At 42.7% G+C, this 19,964-nt stretch overlaps 1 protein-coding gene across 1 annotated transcript in view; it reads right to left on the reverse strand.

Moving 5' to 3' along the window:
• Window positions 1-19,964, reverse strand: part of LOC138076202 (ATP-binding cassette sub-family A member 17-like) — an 85,638-nt gene that overhangs the window by 49,292 nt on the left and 16,382 nt on the right. The window contains exons 8-12 of the mRNA XM_068968417.1: window positions 17,517-17,690; window positions 11,039-11,215; window positions 9,946-10,070; window positions 7,890-8,019; window positions 3,073-3,227 (exon numbers count right to left, since the gene is read on the reverse strand). Coding sequence (XP_068824518.1) covers window positions 3,073-3,227; window positions 7,890-8,019; window positions 9,946-10,070; window positions 11,039-11,215; window positions 17,517-17,690 — 761 coding nt within the window. The remainder of the gene's footprint in view (window positions 1-3,072; window positions 3,228-7,889; window positions 8,020-9,945; window positions 10,071-11,038; window positions 11,216-17,516; window positions 17,691-19,964) is intronic.

Below are 19,964 nucleotides of genomic sequence, written 5' to 3' on the forward strand. Positions count from 1 at the left end.
CAAGGGACTCTCAAGAGTCTTCTCCAACACCACAGTTCAAAAGCATCAATTCTTTGGCACTCAGCCTTCTTCACAGTCCAACTCTCACATCCATACATGACCACTGGAAAAACTATAGCCTTGACTAGATGGACCTTTGTTGGCAAAGTAATGTCTCTGCTTTTGAATATGCTATCTAGGTTGGTCATAACTTTCCTTCCAAGGAGTAAGCGTCTTTTAATTTCATGGCTGCAACCACTATCTGCAGTGATTTTGGAGCCCCCCAAAATAAAGTCTGACACTGTTTCCACTGTTTCCCCATCTATTTCCCATGAAGTGATGGGACCAGATGCCATGATCTTCGTTTTCTGAATGTTGAGCTTTAAGCCAACTTTTTCACTCTCCTCTTTCACTTTCATCAAGAGGCTTTTTAGTTCCTCTTCACTTTCTGCCATAAGGGTGGTATCATCTGCATATCTGAGGTGATTGATATTTCTCCTGGCAATCTTGATTCCAGCTTGTGCTTCTTCCAGCCCAGCCACTACAGCATATTAAGAGGGTTATACACCACAACCAAGTGGGATTTATCCCAGGAATGCAAGAAAGGTTCAATATGTTAAGAATCATTATAAGTATTAACTAATAAAGAATCTGCCTGGTGTCTGTCCCCAGTTACTGGGAGGAGCCTCTAAATCCTTGGAGTGATGGGATGTTTTTGTTATTCCTGGTAGTACCCTCAGGTCACACCTGCTACTGAAGTGATCAAGATCCTGGCTGATCATACCAGAAAGATCAACCATGTGATTTGAGAGCTGGGACTTTGAGCCAGGTTATCAATCTGATCTCCCGATCTGCTAGGAGGGAGAGAGTGCAGATTAAGTTTAGTCACGAGGTTCATGATTCACTCATGAACCTATGTAATGAAACTCCAATAAAAACTAGACACTTGGGTGAAGCTTAGGTGAGCGACCCTCTATACAGTGATGCACCAAGAGGGTGACACAGTCTTAAGACATGGAAGCTTTTCATCTGGGACCCTCCCAGACATCACCCTGCATGTCTCCTCTTTCGGCTGGTCCTGATTTATGTATCCTTTATAATATATGCATAAAATATATACTATAATCCTGCGTTCTGTGAGTCCTAGTGAATTGGTGAAGCTGAGGAGTCAGTGGGAACTCCTGACTTTGTAGCCGGGTTGCGGGCAGTGCTTTGTTGGGAGCCCAGGCACGCCGCTGTTTTCTGACGTGGCCTCGGGCACTGTGCCTGTAGCGTGTGAAGCGTGCACTGGCTCCATCCTTAGTGCTGAACTGCATTGCAGTGATGCAGCATATTAGAAGAATAAAGAGTCCAAGGGGCAAGCTGACCCTAGAATTTACATGGAAATGAAAGGGACCTGGAACGGGCAAAACAATCTTGAAAACAAAAAAGGACTCACATTCTTTGATTTCAAAACTTACTACAGGGACTTCCCTGGTGGTCTAGTGGCAAAAACTCCCATGGTCCCACTGCAACGGGCCCAGGTTTAATCAGGGAACTAGATCCCAAATGTCTCAACTAAGACCTGGCACAGCCAAATAAATAATTAAATATTGTTTAAAACTTACTACAAAGCTATAGTAGTTAAGAAATTGTGGTATTGGCATAAGGACAGATGCATAGACCAATGAAATACAGTTGAGAGTCCAGGAATAATCCCATATATCTACGGTCAATTGATTTCTGACAAAGGTGCCAAGACTATTCAATGGGGAAATAATGGTCTTTCCAACAAATGGTGCTGGACAACTGAATACTCACATGCAAAAGAATGAATCTGACCTCTATCTCACACCATCTAAAAATTAGCTCAAAATGTATCAAAGACCTAAATGTAAGAACTAATGCATGAAACTCTCACAAGGAAACAGGTGTAAATCCCAGGCAATGCTTTTTAAAATATGACATCAAGAGCATAACAAGTAAAGAAAATACAGATACACTGAATTTCATCAGAATTCAAAACTTTTGTGCATCAAAGGACATTATCAACAAAGGGAAAAGAAAATGCACAGAAATGGGAGAAGGTTTTTTGCAAATCATATACTTGATAAAGATCTACCATCTAGAATACATTAAAAATTCTCAAAGCTAAACCACAAAGAGATAAGCAACCCAACTGAGAAATGGGCAAAGGACTTTAGTAGACATTTCTCCAAATAAATAAATGACCAATAAGCAAATGAAAAGATGCTTAATATCATTATAGTCATTGGGGAAATGCAAATCAAACCCACCATGAGATATCAATTTATGGCACCTAGAATGGAAGTACCTCAGAAAGTTTTTTAAAAAGTTAAACACAGAGGTAGATCTTATGACTCATGAATTTCACTGCTAGGTATATACTCCAAAGAACTGAAACTAGGTGTTTAAACAAAAACCTGAACACTAGTATTCATGGTATTATTCACATGGCCAAAAGGTACAACCCAGGAGTCCATCGACTGATGAATGGATAACCAAGATATGGCATACAGTTCCATACAATGGAACATTATTCAGCCATCAAAAGGACTGAAATATTGATACATGCTGAAATATGGATAATTCTTGAACACATTAAGTGAAAGAAACCAGACACAGTCGACAGTCACATTTTGTGTGATTCCACTCATATGAACTACTTAGAATAGTCAAATCTACAGTGACAGAAAGCAGATTAGTGATTTCCAGGGGCTGGGGGGAAGGAAGAATGGGGAGTTACCATTGATGGATCCAGGTTTCTTTTCAGGGAGATGAAAATGTTCTGTAGTTAGAGAGTGCTGTGAAAGTGTTTAAACTACTGAATTTTATATTGCAAAATAAGCAAAATGGTGAATTTTATGATATGTGAATTTCATCAATAAACAATTAGACTAAAACAATACTTTCTAGAAACTCTTTAATTCAAAGATCTTAAATGCCACACCCCTTCCTCTTCCTGAATGTTTAGGGAATAGTGTCCATACGGGGCTTCAAGTCCCTCTGAGGTTGAGTCAGAAAGTTGTAAGTTTTCTTACCATCCTTAAAAATAGATACAGAGGAAACCAAGTCTATCACCCAGTGACTCACCTGAGCATAGAAATAAAGATGTTCCGCTACAGTCAAGTTATCATACAAGATATCATGCTGGGGGCACCAGCCCATGGTCTTCCGGATTTGAAGCATGTCTTGAGAAATTTCATATCCATTGATAAATGCCTGTCCACTTGAAGGAGTAATAAGTCCTAGAAGCAAGTGGAAGACATAACATCCTAAAGTCATTGTCATTCAGAGCCACAACAGTGCAAAGGCTTACTGAGGCCCCCCGCTTTGTCTGCTGCTCTTACACATACTATCCTACATTTCATGTCAGAGTCAGCAGCTTTCAAGGAGTATATGTTCCATGACTGTGTACAGGGACATTTAGGGGTAGTAGAAACAGATGCAAAGAAATAGAGGAAAACAACAGAATGGGAAAGGCTAGAGATCTCTTCAAGAAAATTAGAGATACCAAGGGAACATTTCTTGCAAAGATGGGCTCGATAAAGGACAGAAGTGGTATGGATCTAACAGAAGCAGAAGATATTAAGAAGAGGTGGCAAGAATACACAGAAGAACTGGACAAAAAAAGATCTTCACGACCAAGATAATCACGATGGTGTGATTACTCACCTAGAGCCAGACATCCTGGAATGCAAAGTCAAGCAGGCCTTAGAAAGCACTACTACGAACAAACCTAGTGGAGGTGATGGAATTCCAGTTGAGCCATTTCAAATCCTGAAAGATGATGCTGTGAAAGTGCTACACTCAATATGCCAGCAAATTTGGAAAACTCAGCAGTGGCCACAGGACTGGAAAAGGTCAGCTTTCATTCCAATCCCAAAGAAAGGCAATGCCAAAGAATGCTCTAACTACCGCACAATTGCATTCATCTCACATGCTAGTATTGCTCAAAATTCTCCAAGCCAGGCTTCACCGCTATGTGAACCGTGAACTTCCAGATGTTCAAGCTGGATTTAGAAAAGGCAGAGGAACCAGAGATCAAATTGCCAACATCCCCTGGATCATGGAAAAAGCAAGAGAGTTCCAGAAAAACATCTATTTCTGCTTTATTGACTATGCCAAAGCCTTTGACTGTGTGGATAACAATAAACTGTGGAAAATTCTGAGAGAGATGGGAATACCAGACCACCTGACCTGCCTCTTGAGAAACCTATATGCAGGTCAGGAAGCAATAGTTAGAACTGGACATGGAACAACAGGCTGGTTCCAAATAGGAAAAGGAGCACATCAAGGCTGTATATTGTTACCCTGCTTATTTAACTTATATGCAGGGTACATCATGAGAGATGCTGGGCTGGAAGAAGCACAAGTGGAATCAAGATTGCCGGGAGAAATATCAATAACCTCAGATATGCAGATGATACCACCCTTATGGCAGAAAGTGAAGAAGAACTAAAAAGCCTCTTGATGAAAGTGAAAGAGGAGAGTGAAAAAGTTGGCTTAAAGCTCCACATTCAGAAAACTAAGATCATGGTGTCTAGTCTCATCACTTCATGGGAAATAGATGGGGAAACAGTAGAAACAGTGTCAGACTTTATTTTGGGGGCTCCAAAATCACTGCAGATGGTGACTGCAGCCATGAAATTAAAAGACGCTTACTCCTTGGAAGGAAAGTTATGACCAACCTAGATAGCATATTCAAAAGCAGAGACATTACTTTGCCAACAAAGGTCCATCTAGTCAAGGCTATGGTGTTTCCAGTAGTCATGTATGGATGTGAGAGTTGGACTGTGAAGAAAGCTGAGCACCGAAGAATTCATGCCTTTGAACTGTGGTGTTGAAGACTCTTGAGAGTCCCTTGGACTGCAAGGAGATCCAGTCAGTCCATTGTAGAGGAGATCAGTCCTAGGTGTTCTTTGGAAGGAATGATGCTAAAGCTGAAACTCCAGTACTTTGGCCACCTCATGCGAAGAGTTGACTCATTGGAAAAGACTCTGATGCTGGGAGAGATTGGGGGCAGGAGGAGAAGGGGACGACAAAGGATGAGATGGCTGGATGGAATCACCAACTCGATGAACATGAGTTTGAGTGAACTCCAGGAGTTGGTGATGGACAGGGAGGCCTGGCGTGCTGCAATTCATGGGGTTGCAAAGAGTCAGACATGACTGAGCAACTGAACTGAACTGAAGGAGATAATGAAAAATCTGAATCTGGAAAACTGTAAGATACTGATGAAAGAAATGGAAGACAACATCAACAGATGTAAAGATTTACTGTGCTCTTGGATTGGAAGAATTATTATTGTTAAAATGATCAAACTACCAAGGCTACCTACAGATTCAATGCAATCCATATCAAATTACCAACGGCATTTTTTTCCACAGAACTGGAACAAAAAGACGGTTTAAATTTGTACGAAAACACAAAAGAACCTGGATCACCAAAACAATCTTGATAAAGAAGAATGGAATAGGAGGAATCATGCTTCCTGACTTCACACCATACTACAAAATTACAATAATCAAAACAGTATGATACTGGCATGAAAACAAACACATTCATCAATGGAACAGGATAGAAAGCCAGAAACAAATTCATGCACTTATGGTCAATTAATCTACGACAAAGGAGGCAAGAATATACAGTGTAGAAAAGAGTCTCTTCAATAAGTGGTGGTGAGGTAATTGGGACATTTACATGTAAAAGAATAAAATTGGAACATTTTCTCACACCATACACAAAAATAAACTCAAAATAGAACTAAATGTAAGACTGGCTACTCTCAAACTCCTAAGAGAAAACAAAATTCTTTGACATAAATCATAACTTTTTTGGATCTGTCTTCTAAGGCAAGAAAAATCTAAACAAAAATAGACAAATGGGATCCAAAAGCTTTTGCACAGCAAAGAAAACCACAAACAAAACAAAAAGACAACCTACAGAATGGAAGAAAATATTTGCAAATGATGTATCAACGAGGGATTAATATTTCTAAAATATACAGGTAACTTACACTGATTAATATTTAAAAAATCAATCAAGAAATGGGCAGAAAATCTAGAATAAACATTTCTCCAAAGAAGACATATAGATGGCTAACAGGCATATGAGAAGACACTCAATATCGCTAATTATTAGAGAAATACAAAGCAAAACCACAACAAAGTATTACCTTACACAAGTCAAAATGGCCATCTTAACTTCAAAAAATTTACAAATAGTAAACGCTGGTGAGGGTAAGGAGAAAAGGGAACCCTTCTACACTGTTGGCGAGAATGTAAATTAGTACAGCCACTATGAGAAACAGTCTACTACTACTAAGTCGCTTCAGTCGTGTCCAACTCTGTGTGACCCCATAGACAGCAGCCCACCAGGCTCCCCCATCCCTGGGATTCTCCAGGCAAGAACACTGGAGTGGGTTGCCATTTCCTTCTCCAATGCATGAAAGTGAAAAGTGAAAGTGACATCGCTCAGTCGTGTCCGACTCCTAGCGACCCCATGGACTGCAGCCCACCAGGCCCCTCCGTCCATGGGGTTTTCCAGGCAAGAGTACTGGAGTGGGTTGCCATTGTCTGGAGGCTCCTAAAAACTAAAAACAGGATTACCATATGATCCAACAATCTCACTCCTGGGCATATACCTGGAAAAGACAAAAACTCTAATTCAAAAAGATACATGCACCCCATGTTCATAGCAGCATGGTTCACAATAGTCAAGACATGGGAGCAACCTAAATGTCCATCAACAAAAGAATGGATAAAGAAGGCTTTACTCAGACATAAAAAAAAGAATGAAATAATGCCGTTTGTAGCAATATGGATGGACCTAAAGACATCATACTAAGTGAAGGAAGGCAGACAATGCAAGACAAATATCATGACATCACTTATATACGCAATCTAAAAAAATGAATACAAATAAACTTATTTACAGAACAGAAACAGACTCACAGACGTAGAAAACAAACTTATGGATACCAAAGCGGAAAGGGGGCTGGATAAATTAGAAGTTTGGGATTAACATATATACATTACTATAGACAGATAAACTATATTTTACCACAGGGAACTATATTCATTAATATCCTGTAATGACCTATAATGGAAAAGAATCTGAAAAAAGAATATATATGTGTGTGTGTCCCAATAACAAAGGCACCTGAGAACAAGCTTCACAATATCGCTGCTCTTCAAAGTTTTCAGTGGAAGGATGTCAGCAATCTGTGAGGAGGGTTGAGGCAGCTGGAGTCTGAGGAGCTCACAGCTCTCCAGATGTCTGGTGGTCTGTGTCCAAAACCAGTAGAGGAACTGGTCAGCTTTCAGAGCTCCTTGAGATTTGGAAATGTATCTTGCTGGTTTTGTACAGAGCCTTACATGGGTTAACCCTTCAATAAATACATTTTTCTTGAATGAATGAGGTTTCAAATATCACAGATACTATTTTAGTTGATGGGAAGAATTATTTAGGCATAAAAATTATTCTGAAACAGACAACTTCAACATAATCCACCAGGTATCACTCTAAAAGTGCTCCTGGCAATCAAAAGTATGATTTGTTTGGATGAAATGTTTGGTTGAGGGATCAGTGGTGCCTCACTGTACTGGAAGGTTCTGCTTGGAAGGAAACATGCCCACCACTGTACTGGAAGGTTCTGCTTGGAAGGAAACATGCCCAGCAGTGTTCACAGTTTCCTGGAAGTGTTTGAAACTAAGTACCTCAGACTGACTGAAAAAGTCAGATATTCCCTTCTCCTGACACAGGGTAATGTGAATCACTAGATGGTAAAAAACAAACAACAAACAAAAATGTCAGGGAAATCCGATGGCGGGAAATGGAGCCAAACAATCTGGATCTGGATCAAGGATCTCTCCAGTGCCTCCTTGGGTGAGCTGGTCCACACGCACCTGTGAGAATGCTGCAGGTGGTGGTCTTGCCTGCTCCGTTGTGGCCCAGCAGAACCGTGATCTGGCCCTGGTATAGATTCACGGTCAGGTCTTTAACTGCCAAGTGTTCATCCCTTCCCTTGTAGAACACCTGTTGAAAAGCCAAGTGTGACTGATAGCATAACATACACGCTGTGGCGTTTCTGTAGAACCTATGACAGGCCGAGCACCCACACCAACATCCCCTGGAAGTTCAACAGTGGAACTCCAAGTGGAAATTCACAAAGGGAGCCCCTTCTTTCAGTTTAGCTGCCTGGAGCTACTGAGGACCAGCAAGGTGCAGGGGGGTTTCCCTGGCCTCGGGAACCCGGTGGGAGAGCAGCAGGACCACAGAGGCCAGAGTTCGAGGATGAAGGGATGGAATGAGATCATCTCCCTGCTTCTCAAGCCCACCTTGCTCCTCACTGCCTGGCCAAGCCCCAGAGAAAGGGCACCCTGCCTCTTCTGTGGGTGGTTGTCCTAGGGAGAGAACCCCAGACAGACTGGCCTGTTTTCTAAATCAGATGTTTTCAGTATTTTAAACACCATTTATTTTTTTTCTTATTATACAAGTAATCCATTTATAAGAGCATAAAGAAGAAAATGAAACCACCCACAATGCCATTTGCAGAGATAACATCACATTTCAGTCTATGCCTTAGACAATTTCTGCCCTGTCAACTCCATCAGGGCTGGATGTGGGGTCCGGAGTGCAGACACTATAGGTGGGTGAGACTTGGGTATCACTCCTCCCCACAATTTATCTACTGTGCTTGGGAGCACGGTGCTGAGGAAAGGAAGCTGGCACACTTCCTTGCCTCCAACACCATTTGGTGTGATTATTATGAATCAAGTGTGACAGGCCTCTTCCCTGACTTCTCACTCCCCTTTCTGAAGTCAAGGTGGACACTTGGCAGAATTCTAGGCCAAGAAGAAGAAGGGGTGATCTACCGAAGGGCAGAAGAGAAGGGAGGGAGGGAGGAAGGAAAAAATTTTTCCCAAGAGAAAGCCCCTTGCTCTTATCTTTCCCTGTAGATGAGCTTCAGCAGCCGTCTTGTAACCAGGGAATGACAAGCACACAGCAGGGAGCTACATGCTTCCACTGGTCCAGGGAAAATAAACGAAAGTCAGTGAGTAGAAAGAGCAAAGGGCTCTGGGATGGCTTTACTGAGCAGCCAACGTCATGGCAGAACCATGTGCCTGCAGGCTGCCTGTTTTGAAAAAAAAAAGAGAGAAATCCCTGCGTACTGAAGCCACAGTAAATCCAGTGAAGATGGAGCATTCCCAGCTGCTCCCACAGGGTGTGGAGGGGCTGGGGATGATCCCCCGTACCATGGATCCCCTGGACTAGGACGTGATCCACTTGATCTCATAGGTCAGGAAAGGTGACACAAAGTGCTGAGCTAGTGCCTTGCCTCTGACCGTGTATCAGCCACACGGAGGGCACCACCTCTCCATAGGTCCATCCTGTCTGAGGAATGGAAGACTCCTCTGGAGGACACAGCAGGTATAGAGCTTACCCCCCAGGCATCCTGTCAGGGGAGCCCTTGGTCAACACAGGACTCAGCAGACGCTGGAGAGAGGATGAACACTTCCATATCTGGAAGCCAGCAGTAACATCTGGTTTACCACTTGATTTGGTTGCATAATAACACTGGTGGATCAAAGCTGGCCATCAAATGACTGAGTTCTAGGGTGTCCCCAGTAAGAGATGCCTGGCATTTGTAAGACTGTTTCAAGAGAGATCATCTGGACCCTCCATCTAGTAATTTAACTTTATGACAGACAACAGGACATTTTACGTTAAACTTCTAATTTGGGGGATAATGTGACAGAGGGAATTAAAAATCTATCACGAGGCCACTCCTTTGGGGTCAGCCTACCCTCACTGCCTGTTTAATAAAGTTCTGCTTGTTTGAGATGTAAAAAAAAAAGAAAGAAAGAAATCTATCACAAAATGTACCTTGTAACTGTCAGAATGAAACAGAAACCTCTATACACTATTTCTCAAGTTCTCAGAAGATCTGAGAGCTGATACCTTGTATAGATGCTGGATTTCAATGCCTTTTATCAAATTGGTAGGCTCATCCTGAATGAACTTGTTTCCCAGAGCTTGCTGAGGATCCTCTAAGTCTAGCACAGGATTCCTAAGGGATATAGGTTCTCCCGACCAGTAGGAGGGCTAGAGAGGAAGTAAACTCATTAATATGTTTAGGTGAACTGGCTTCTTGTTCTGAAAGAGAAATATTTTGGTAAATTAAATTCTCACACTTCCCTCCTCCCACCCCTATCCTCAGCCTCGCCTGCCAGATTTCCTGGTATTGAACACTTGATGATGCCTGAAGGAGTCAAGAATTTGCTCACAGACTCACTATTAATAAACTGCATTTCAACCTACAACCTATGGTCCGGGGGATGGAGCTACAGAAGATGCCTCACTTGCACACTCCTGGCGCAAGGGGGAAGCTGTTGGGACGGCCAGCAGCCTCCCCATGGGCAAAGGCCTGGAGAAACACTGGTGCTAACAATCCACCCACTTCTCCACAGACCAAGAAGGGCAAGCACGGCGGCCTTTGCCAAGGCCTGAAGTGAGGACCTGTGCAATTCAGATGGGATCAGACTGAATCTGCAAGAGGCAAAAATCAGGCATAATGAGTTCAACTTTGTAAGAAAAATGCAGTCATTGTAGAAGAGAAGAGATTCTGAGGACTTCATGGGGTCGTCAACGAAAGCTGTGCTCTCGGGTCACAGAGGTTTCAAAGAGCGCCAGGGCCTTGCCACTAGTCCAAGAGAAAAGAGGCCAAGGAGTCCTGAGGGCTCTAGCTCTTTGGGGTGGAATTCTGTGGGGAAATGTAGGGCCTGCCACTCAAGGGGGCCCATGAGACAGCCACCACACTCTTAAGGGGCCTCTGCACAGGGAATTAGCAGTGGGGCAAGAGTCAGAGACTGAGACTCATTAATCATGCTCCTTTGGCAACCATAAGTTGACAGGTTTGGGGTGAATCCAGACTGGAGAACCCCACTTAGATTCCTCAGAGTTTGAAGGTGCAACCAATATCACCAAGAGGGATAGGAACATTGATGACAAGCATTGATCCTGGTGTCAATCTATAAAACAGCAGCATCAGTACTCACCATGAGAAAGAAGTACCAGGGCTTGGGTGTACCATACTCTCCTGGGAAGATGGCCTCCACATACCAGGCCACCAAGCCATATATGACAGAGTCCAGCAGCAACATCAGCAGCACCTGAGTGAAGTTAAACTCTCCTCCTATATGGCCCATGTTCCTCCACTGGACGCCTGTGCCTGTCAAAAGGGAGAACAGTCACCACAGCAGAGACAGAGAAAAGTTACCAGAGTTTTCCAATCAAACAGTAGAGACCAGGACAATGAGAAGACTGGACTATTCACCTCTGGAGTATTAAGAGACAAAAACAAGGCAAGGAGTATTAAGAGACAAAAACAAGGAAAGCTAACTGTTAGTTTCTCTTTTGAGATAAAACTTTTTTTTTTTTTCTTTTGGTCACACCGCACAGCTTGCAGGATCTTAGTCGCCTAACTAGGGACTGAACTAGGGCTCAGCAGAGAAAGTGCGGAGTCCTATCCACTAGGCCACCAGGGAATTCCCAATACAACATTCTTCTTATTGCCAAAATGGTCCCTTCCTACTCCTCCTGACCTGCTCCACTTGGGTTAATTCTTACTTTGTAGGTCAGCACAGGTATCTCCTTTCCCAGCAAGCACACATCCTCTCCCTCTGGGATTACCTGCCTAACCCATGTGCGTCTGGGTCCCCTGCGCAAGCTGTGAGCACTGCAAGCTCTACTCTGCACTGGAAATCTGCTCACCTACTGCCACCCCAGCTTGGGGCCAGGGACTGTCAGATTACCTCAGTTTCTCCAGTCTCTGACCCAGAGCCTCACATGCAGCAGGTGCTCAGTACACATATGCTCCATTAAGAAAGGAAGGTGCTGAGAAAGGGCCTGGGATCAATTCCTGGGTGTGAATAAAGGCAGGTATCCTTTGTGATGCCAACGGTCTCATCTGAATGCAACTTGACTGCGCTTCTCATGTAAAGCATCCAAGATGCCTGCACCTGCTGCCATTCAGCAGGACTGAGGAGGTGGTAACTAACACCACCACAGCAGATAAATCAAGGACTGGTGAGCAGACAGACAGGCTAGAATGGTGCTTACTAGTCACCTGGAGATGTGGTTCTGATTGTATGTCTGGGTGGGTCTTGGAGTCTGTGTTTCCAACAAGTTCTCCCAGGGCTCTGATGCTGCTGGTACCCAGGCCACGCTGTGAGGACCAATATCAGGAGACCTCTGAGGCCCTTCCTGAGATGACATTCCCTGACTTGTGTCTGCCTCTGTGCCAGTCAAGAGCTGTGCCTCTCACTGTGGCTTACAGACAGGTCTCGCAACCCTCAGCGGCCATAAACAGTCAGGGCACTCAGTTCATGAAGGGCAGGTGCATCCTTGTTCAGTGCAAGTCCACAGTGTCCCAAGGAAAGGAAGAATTGAGGCTCCTTCCCCACCTCAGCAGACATTTAATTGCCACTTTATTTATTTATCAGGAATATACATTTCAAGTACAAAAAAATGGAGTTTAACAAGCAATTACAAAGAAATTACCCTTGTGCAGCTACCACCTAACTCAATCACCCCCCAAACCCCAGATATACACACCCCCATTACAACTTCACCGCCATCTTTGTTTGTAGGCAGCATCTAGTTGGGTTTTGCATTTTTATCTAAACAGTCTCTTTTTACTTGGTATTCATATTTACTGTGATTATTGACTGTCTGGATTAAAATCTACCACTTTGCCAGCTCTTTTCTATTTGGTCCAAATTTTTGTTTCTTTTTTCCTCTTTTTCTTGCATTAATAGGAATTTTTATGATTCCATTTTAGTTCCACTATTATTATTTATACCTCTAAATTTTGTTTTTCAGTTTTGTTCTAGGGTGTAAAGGGACTTCCCTGATGGCTCAGATGTAAGGAATCCGGCTGCAATGCAGGAAACCCAGGTTCAACCCCTGAGTTGGGAAGATTCCCCTGGAGAAGGGAATAGCTGCTCACTCCAGTATTCTTGCCTGGAGAATTCCACGGACAGAGAAGCCTGGAAGGCTAAATACAGTCCATGGGGTCGCAAAGAGTCGGACATAACTGAGTGACTAACAACACACCAGGGTGTAAAATCCTCTTTAGAGTCTATATTCAGTATTACTTGAAGATACTTCATGTGCAGTGTGAGGAACTTACAACAATTTTCCAGTTTCCAGTGCTTCCCTCCCACCCTTTGCTACTGTTGTCATGCATTTTATTGTCACACAAGTTATTAGCACTTACACTGCTCCCATTTTTGCTTTAGACAGTCAGTTCTCTTTTAGACCCAAAAAAACTCCACAAAAGACATTTATTCTATTTTCCATTTTTAGTGTTCTTTATTTTTTTGTGTAGATCCAAGCTCCTGTCTGATATATTGTTTTTGCTCAAGGAACTCAACATTTCTTGTAGTGTCTCCTAGCAATCAATTCTGTCGCTTTTGTTTATTGGCAAGTCACCCCTGACTTTCTCCTGGATATAGAATTCTGGGTTGACAGGAGTTTTCTTCAGCACCTTAAACATGTCACTTTATTTCCTTCTAGCTTGTTTATGTTTGCTACTGCTAAGTTGCTTCAGTCGTGTCCAACTCTGTGTGACCCCATAGACGGCAGCCCACCAGGCTCCCCCGTTCCTGGGATTCTCCAGGCAAGAACACTGGAGTGGGTTGCCATTTCCTTCTTCAATGCAGGAAAGTGAAAAGTGAAAGTGAAGTCACTCAGTCGTGTCCGACTCTTAGCGACCCCATGGACTGCAGACTACCAGGCTCCTCTGCCCATGGGGTTTTCCAGGCAAGAGTACTGGAGTGGGGTGCCATTTCCTTCTCCATATTTGAATATGCTTTTTTTGGTGAAGCACCTATTTTTGCCTGTTTGCTTTTTAATACTACAAAGTACAATTTTTAATTGATTTCATGAGTTCTTTAAATATCCTTTAAATACAAGCCTTTTGCAGGTTAAATGTGTTTCAAGTATCTTCTCCCACTCTGTAGCTTCTCTTTTCATTTTCCTTATGGTGTTCCTCAGTTTCAAGTCATTCTTTATCAGTCTTTTCCTGACAGCTATTTTTGTGTCTTGTTTAAGAAATCTTTCTGCTTTAAGAACATGAACATACTCTCTTTTATCATATCTAAAAAAACTAGTTTTTTGACATTGGAAACAATTTCTGTGTATGGTGTGAAATCAAAGTCCAAGTTCAATTTTTTCCATAATGTTCTTCAGTTGCTCCAGGATTGTTTATTAAACCCCACTGCTCTGAAGCATTGTCTCTGATACCTAACAGTGCATTTGTCTGTCTCTTCTTTTCTATTAGTCTATTTGTCAACTATCATTTTAATTACTATTGCTTTATGATAAATCACAAAATCTGGGAAGGCACGTTTTTCTCTCGTGTTCTTCCTCAAGAGCTCTTGGCTCTTCTTGGTCGTTTATATTCCCATGTAAATCTGAGAATCAGCTCACTGAGTTCTATTAAAAAAAAAAAACTGCTGGAGTTTGGACTGGGTAGGAGTTAGATGTTACTTGTTCGCACAATTCATACAATTATGCTTGAGAGTGAGGTGCTGCTGAAAGGAGTCTGGCAAATTCCCCTGCCCCTTGTGTCTCTCTGATCCTGACTGTTCTTCTCTGACTTCTCAGTCTCCTCTGCAGTAGAAGAGGCCATGTGACACAATTCCTCTCCCCACACTACTTCTCTTGACTTAACCAAGCTTTTGATTATTCTATTTTCTATTAAGTTTGAAAGTTTTACACTGTTTCTAGCCTTTTGCTGGTGGGCTCAGTAATCAATTACCAGATCTACTCTGCTGCAAAGTCTAAAGTTAATCAACATCTTTACTCTCCTTCCAGAAAGTATTTATCCCCATTGACTTCTGACTTTATCTCTTCAAAAATCCTTTTATGTATTCTAATTCCATCTCTTAAAAAAACAAACCATAAAGACATTATCATCATTATTATTTTATACAATATATAGGGATTTCCCTGGTGGTCCAGTGGTTAAGACTCCATGCTCCCAATGCAGGGGGCATGGGTTCCATCTAGATCCCACATGCCTTAACTAAGACTCTGCATATCCAAAAAAATTTTTAAGAGGTAATGCATTAATACAATGATACCTTTGTTTTGTTTCTCAACTGGTTCAGAAATTAAGGAGGAGGGAAAGGCATTATTTACTGGGCTTCTTAAAAATTAAAACCAATCTAGTAAATTAGTTTACTAATACAAAAACTATGGTTTTTCTAGTAGTCACGTATGGTGTGAGAGTTGGACTATAAAGATAGCTGAGCACCGAAGAATTGATGCTTTTGAACTGTGGTGTTGGAGAAGACTCTTGAGAGTCCCTTGGACTGCAAGGAGATCCAACCAGTCCATCCTAAAGGAGACCAGTCCTGAATATTCATTGGAAGGATTGATGCTGAAGCTAAAGCTCCAATACTTGGGCCATGTGATGCAAAGAACTGACTCATTGGAAAAGACCCTGATGCTGGGAAAGATTGAAGGCAGGAGGAGAAGGGGATGACAGAGGATGAGATGACTGGATGGCATCACTGACTCCATGGACATGGGTTTGGGTGGACTCCAGGAGTTGGTGATGGACAGGGAGGCCTGGAGTGCTGCAGCTCATGGGGTCGCAAAGAGTCGGACATGACTGAGTGACGGAACTGAACTGAACTGAAAAAAAAAAAAAAGAGGCCAAAATGTTTCTGCCATACAACCATAGGTCTGATTTACGTTGTATTAATATACAGTGATTCCTGCTTCAGATTAGAACTGAAAGCCCTGCACTGGACTTACTGAGAAAATGTAGAGGAATTCCATTTGTTCACTCACTATCAGGCCTGCCATCTGATTTGAACAGAGAGGTCAGATGACCAGGAAAACCTAATTCAGTGAAAGCATGAGGACTCTAAGAAATATTATCCTTGGATTTTTAACATTTCATCAATTACATTCTCAGAGAATCCTAAATGTTTATGGTCATATGCATTTGCATTTCCTTCAGCTGTTACGCCAGACAGCACTTGTGGGCTATCCCATGCCTTTCAGGAAAGAACACTGATCATAAATAATCAAGACAGTCTTATCACGGGAACGACTTTAGCATAGGCCCAAGCAGTCACTCTGATTCCCTCAGTTTTAACAAATAGACTCCATTAAGCATCTACAGTCATTCAGTAATGTGGAAGGAATCAGATACACCATTTAAAATCTACTCTTTCCCCTGTAAGTATTTGTGATTTATGGGATCAACACTGCTTTGTTAAAGAAAATCACTCACCTTCAATAAATTCTGGTCAACTTAACATCTTTTATTAAATTTTAAGCACCCTTAATCCATTTAGCGGAGAAGGCAATGGCAACCCACTCCAGTACTCTTGCCTGGAAAATCCCATGGATGGAGGAGCCTGGTAGGCTGCAGTCCATGGGGTCGCTAAGAGTCGGACACGACTGAGCAACTTCACGTTCACTTTCCACTTTCCTGCATTGGAGAAGGAAATGGCAACCCACTCCAGTGTTCTTGCCTGGAGAATCCCAGGGACGGGGGAGCCTGGTGGGCTGCCGTCTATGGGGTCACACAGAGTTGGACACGACTGAAGCGACTTAGCAGCAGCAGCAGCAGCAACCCATTTAGACCATCCCAACTTAACAAAGAAATCCATTGGTAGGTGATGCCTCTCACCTGGCCATTGGAGACTATCCCAGGGGCAGTAAACAGACCTGAAAACTAGACCCAACTTCAACTCCTATCCCTGCTATCTGCTGCAAAACCAGCTGTGTCATTTGGGATGTGGACTCTGGTGATAAAAACTAACACTGAGCAGTGAAGCAACTTGCTGGAGTGCTCAGAGTGGATCATCCTAGCACCGCTGAAATGTGAAACAGTTTCACTCAGTAAGTACTGAGACCCCACAGGGCTCAGAGTCCTACATTTAGATTGATATGTTGGCTGCAATCTTCTGCAGTGATGTAGGTGTTGTGGAAACTCTTCAAACTTCAGAAACGTGAGACAAAGGAAAACCTGGCATTGTACTTTCCACCCCAAAGTGTGTAAGCTGTAAGAGAGCTAGGACATGTCTGATGAAGGTCCCTTAGACTAGCTTGTTGTGAAAGCAGGCCCACCTGGAGCCCTATGAGGATATAATATGGTATCTGCAAGAGCACAACATCATCTGTGAAGTTCTGAGGGGTTATTTGAACTTCTAATCATAACTCTATGTATTTTAGATCCATACAATTATATAGGCATATAATTCCCTAAATCATCAGCACGCTCTAGTTTTTCCCCAAAACTACATTGCAAGCTGCACAGTCTAAGCTTTATTCCATATTTCCTAAGTATTCCTTACAGTACCTATCATCGATGTAAGTATACTATAAATGTTCCGAACACTGAATAAAATGAACCAGTCATGTTCACTTGGAAATAAACGTCAACTTTGCCTGTCAGGAAGTGGCAAGACATCAAGGCAGTTTACCTTGAGAAAGGTAAGGCTCACCTCTTGCTTCATATGTGGAGATTAATCGGACTCCCAGTGCCATGGCAACATTGGAGAGGAGGCAAAAGGTAATCTTTTGGAAGAAGCTCCTTTGGGTGTATGTGAACGTAAGGTAGAGATAAGGGAGGTAGGTGAAGAAGAAGATGATGCCTCCTGAGGCAGTGGCAACATGAGCTGCAGATTCAGAAGGCAGAAATGAAAAGAGTTTCATCAATAATGCACAAGCAGTCTTTTCAGAAATTTTGATAGAAACTTTTTACACTTGCACTTTCACTATCAAAAGATGAAGAGGATTTGTTGCACTTAAAAAAAATGAATACATCTTATGAAAATGCACAAGCATTTAACTTCCTAGAGCTTCCTCTAATAGTGCATTAATAACATCTCCAACAGTAAAAACCGTCTTTTTCAAAGATGAAAGTGAAAGTCACTCAGTCATGTCCAACTCTTTGCAACCCCATGAACTATGTATATGTATCTCCAGGCCAGAATACTAGAGTGGGTAGCCCTTCCCTTCTCCAGGGGATCTTCCTAACCCAGGGATCGAACCCAGGTGTCCTGCATTGCAGGTGGATTCTTTACCAGCTGAGCCACAAGGGAAGCCCAAGAATATTGGAGTGGGTAGCCTATCTCTTCTCCAGGGGATCTTCCTGACCTGGGAATCAAACAGGAGTCTCCTGCGTTGCAGGCAGATTCTTTACCAACTGGGCTGTCAGTTCAGTGCAGCCGCTCAGTCGTGTCCAACTCTTTGCGACCCCATGAATCGCAGCACGCCAGGCCTCCCTGTCCATCACCAACTCCCAGAGTTCACTCAGACTTACGTCCATCAAGTCCGTGATGCCATCCAGCCCTCTCATCCTCGGTCGTCCCCTTCTCCTGCCCCCAGTCCCTCCCAGCGTCAGGGTCTTTCCCAGTGAGTCAGGGAAGCCCAAAGATGAGCAGCAGATTAAACAGCACCTATGGAGCACTGCCTGGCACCTGGCACTTTATATGCAGTATCTTATGTGATCTTCCTAACCTCCCTGTTTTCCAGAGGAGGAAATTTATTTATTTACCCACATTAAATAAATTTGCTCAAGATGATGGGACTCATAAGCAATCAGTCAAGGATTCAAGATTTCCCAGGCCCTGAAGAAAGCTGAGAGCCAAAGAATTGATGCTTTTGAACTGTGGTGTTGAAGAAGACTCTTGAGAGTCCCTTGGACTGCAAGGAGATCCAACTAGTCCATCCTAAAGGAGATCAGTCCTGGGTGTTCTTTGGAAGGACTGATGCTAAAGCAGAAAGTCCAATACTTTGGCCACCTCATGCGAAGAGTTGACTCACTAGAAAAGACTCTGACGCTGGGAGGGATTGGGGGCAGGAGGAGAAGGGGACGACAGAGGATGAGATGGCTGGATGGCATCACCGACTCGATGGACATGAGTTTGGGTGAACTCTGGGAGTTGGTGATGGACAGGGAGGCCTAGAGTGCTGCAATTCATGGGGTCACAGAGTCGAACACTACTGAGCGACTGAACTGAACTGAACTGAGCATAGTGGTTTCAGATTTGGAGATAAACCAATCAAATGGAAGTCTGGGAAATGAATATAAAATAAAGGCAAACATTTTCGTTCCAGGAAATTAAGAGAACAAAGATCAAAAATGTAAGGATTGCATACCTAACAGAAAGAACCACCATTAAGGCATCAGGCATCCCTTCACTGAACCCGACCACATGAATGATGGCTGACTCTGGGTCTCCTCTAGCTTCTCTGAATTTGCTTCTTTTGTAAAGGCTGATAATAATTGCTAACACGTTATAAGTGCTATCATTTTCCAGAGAAATGGATATGGCATCTTTGCATCTGCTCAAGGTCAGGATAAACACTGAGAGGCAAATGCAGTGCTCTGAGGCCAGAACAAGAGCTTCTGATACGTAACAAGTAAATCTAGTTGTTGGTCGACTTGATATATAGTAGTCTGCATCTGTTAATCCCATACTCCCGATTTATTCTCTCCCTTTTCCCTTTGCTAACAAGTTTGTTTTCTATGTCTGTGAGTCTGTTTCTGTTTTGTAAATAAGTTCGTTGGTATTTTTTTCAGATTCCACATGTAAGTAATATCATATGATATTTGCCTTGCTCTGTCTGACTTACTTCACTTGGTATGATAATCTCTAGGTCTATCCATGTTGCTACAAATGGCATTATTTCATTCTTTTTTATGGCCAATACTCCATTCTCTATACACCACATCTTTATTCATTCATCTGCTGACAGACACCAATGTTGCTTTCATGTCTTGACCATTGCAAATAATGTTGCTATGAACATTGGGGTGCATGCATCTTTTTGAATTACAGTTTTTCTCTTTTGCAGATATATGACCAAGAGTGGGACTGCTGGATCATATGGCAATTTTTTTTAACTTTTATTTATTTATTTTTGGCTGCGCTGGGTCTTCATTG

The sequence above is a fragment of the Capricornis sumatraensis genome, chromosome 3 (assembly GCF_032405125.1).
Source record: "Capricornis sumatraensis isolate serow.1 chromosome 3, serow.2, whole genome shotgun sequence".
Classification (NCBI taxonomy): domain Eukaryota; kingdom Metazoa; phylum Chordata; class Mammalia; order Artiodactyla; family Bovidae; genus Capricornis; species Capricornis sumatraensis.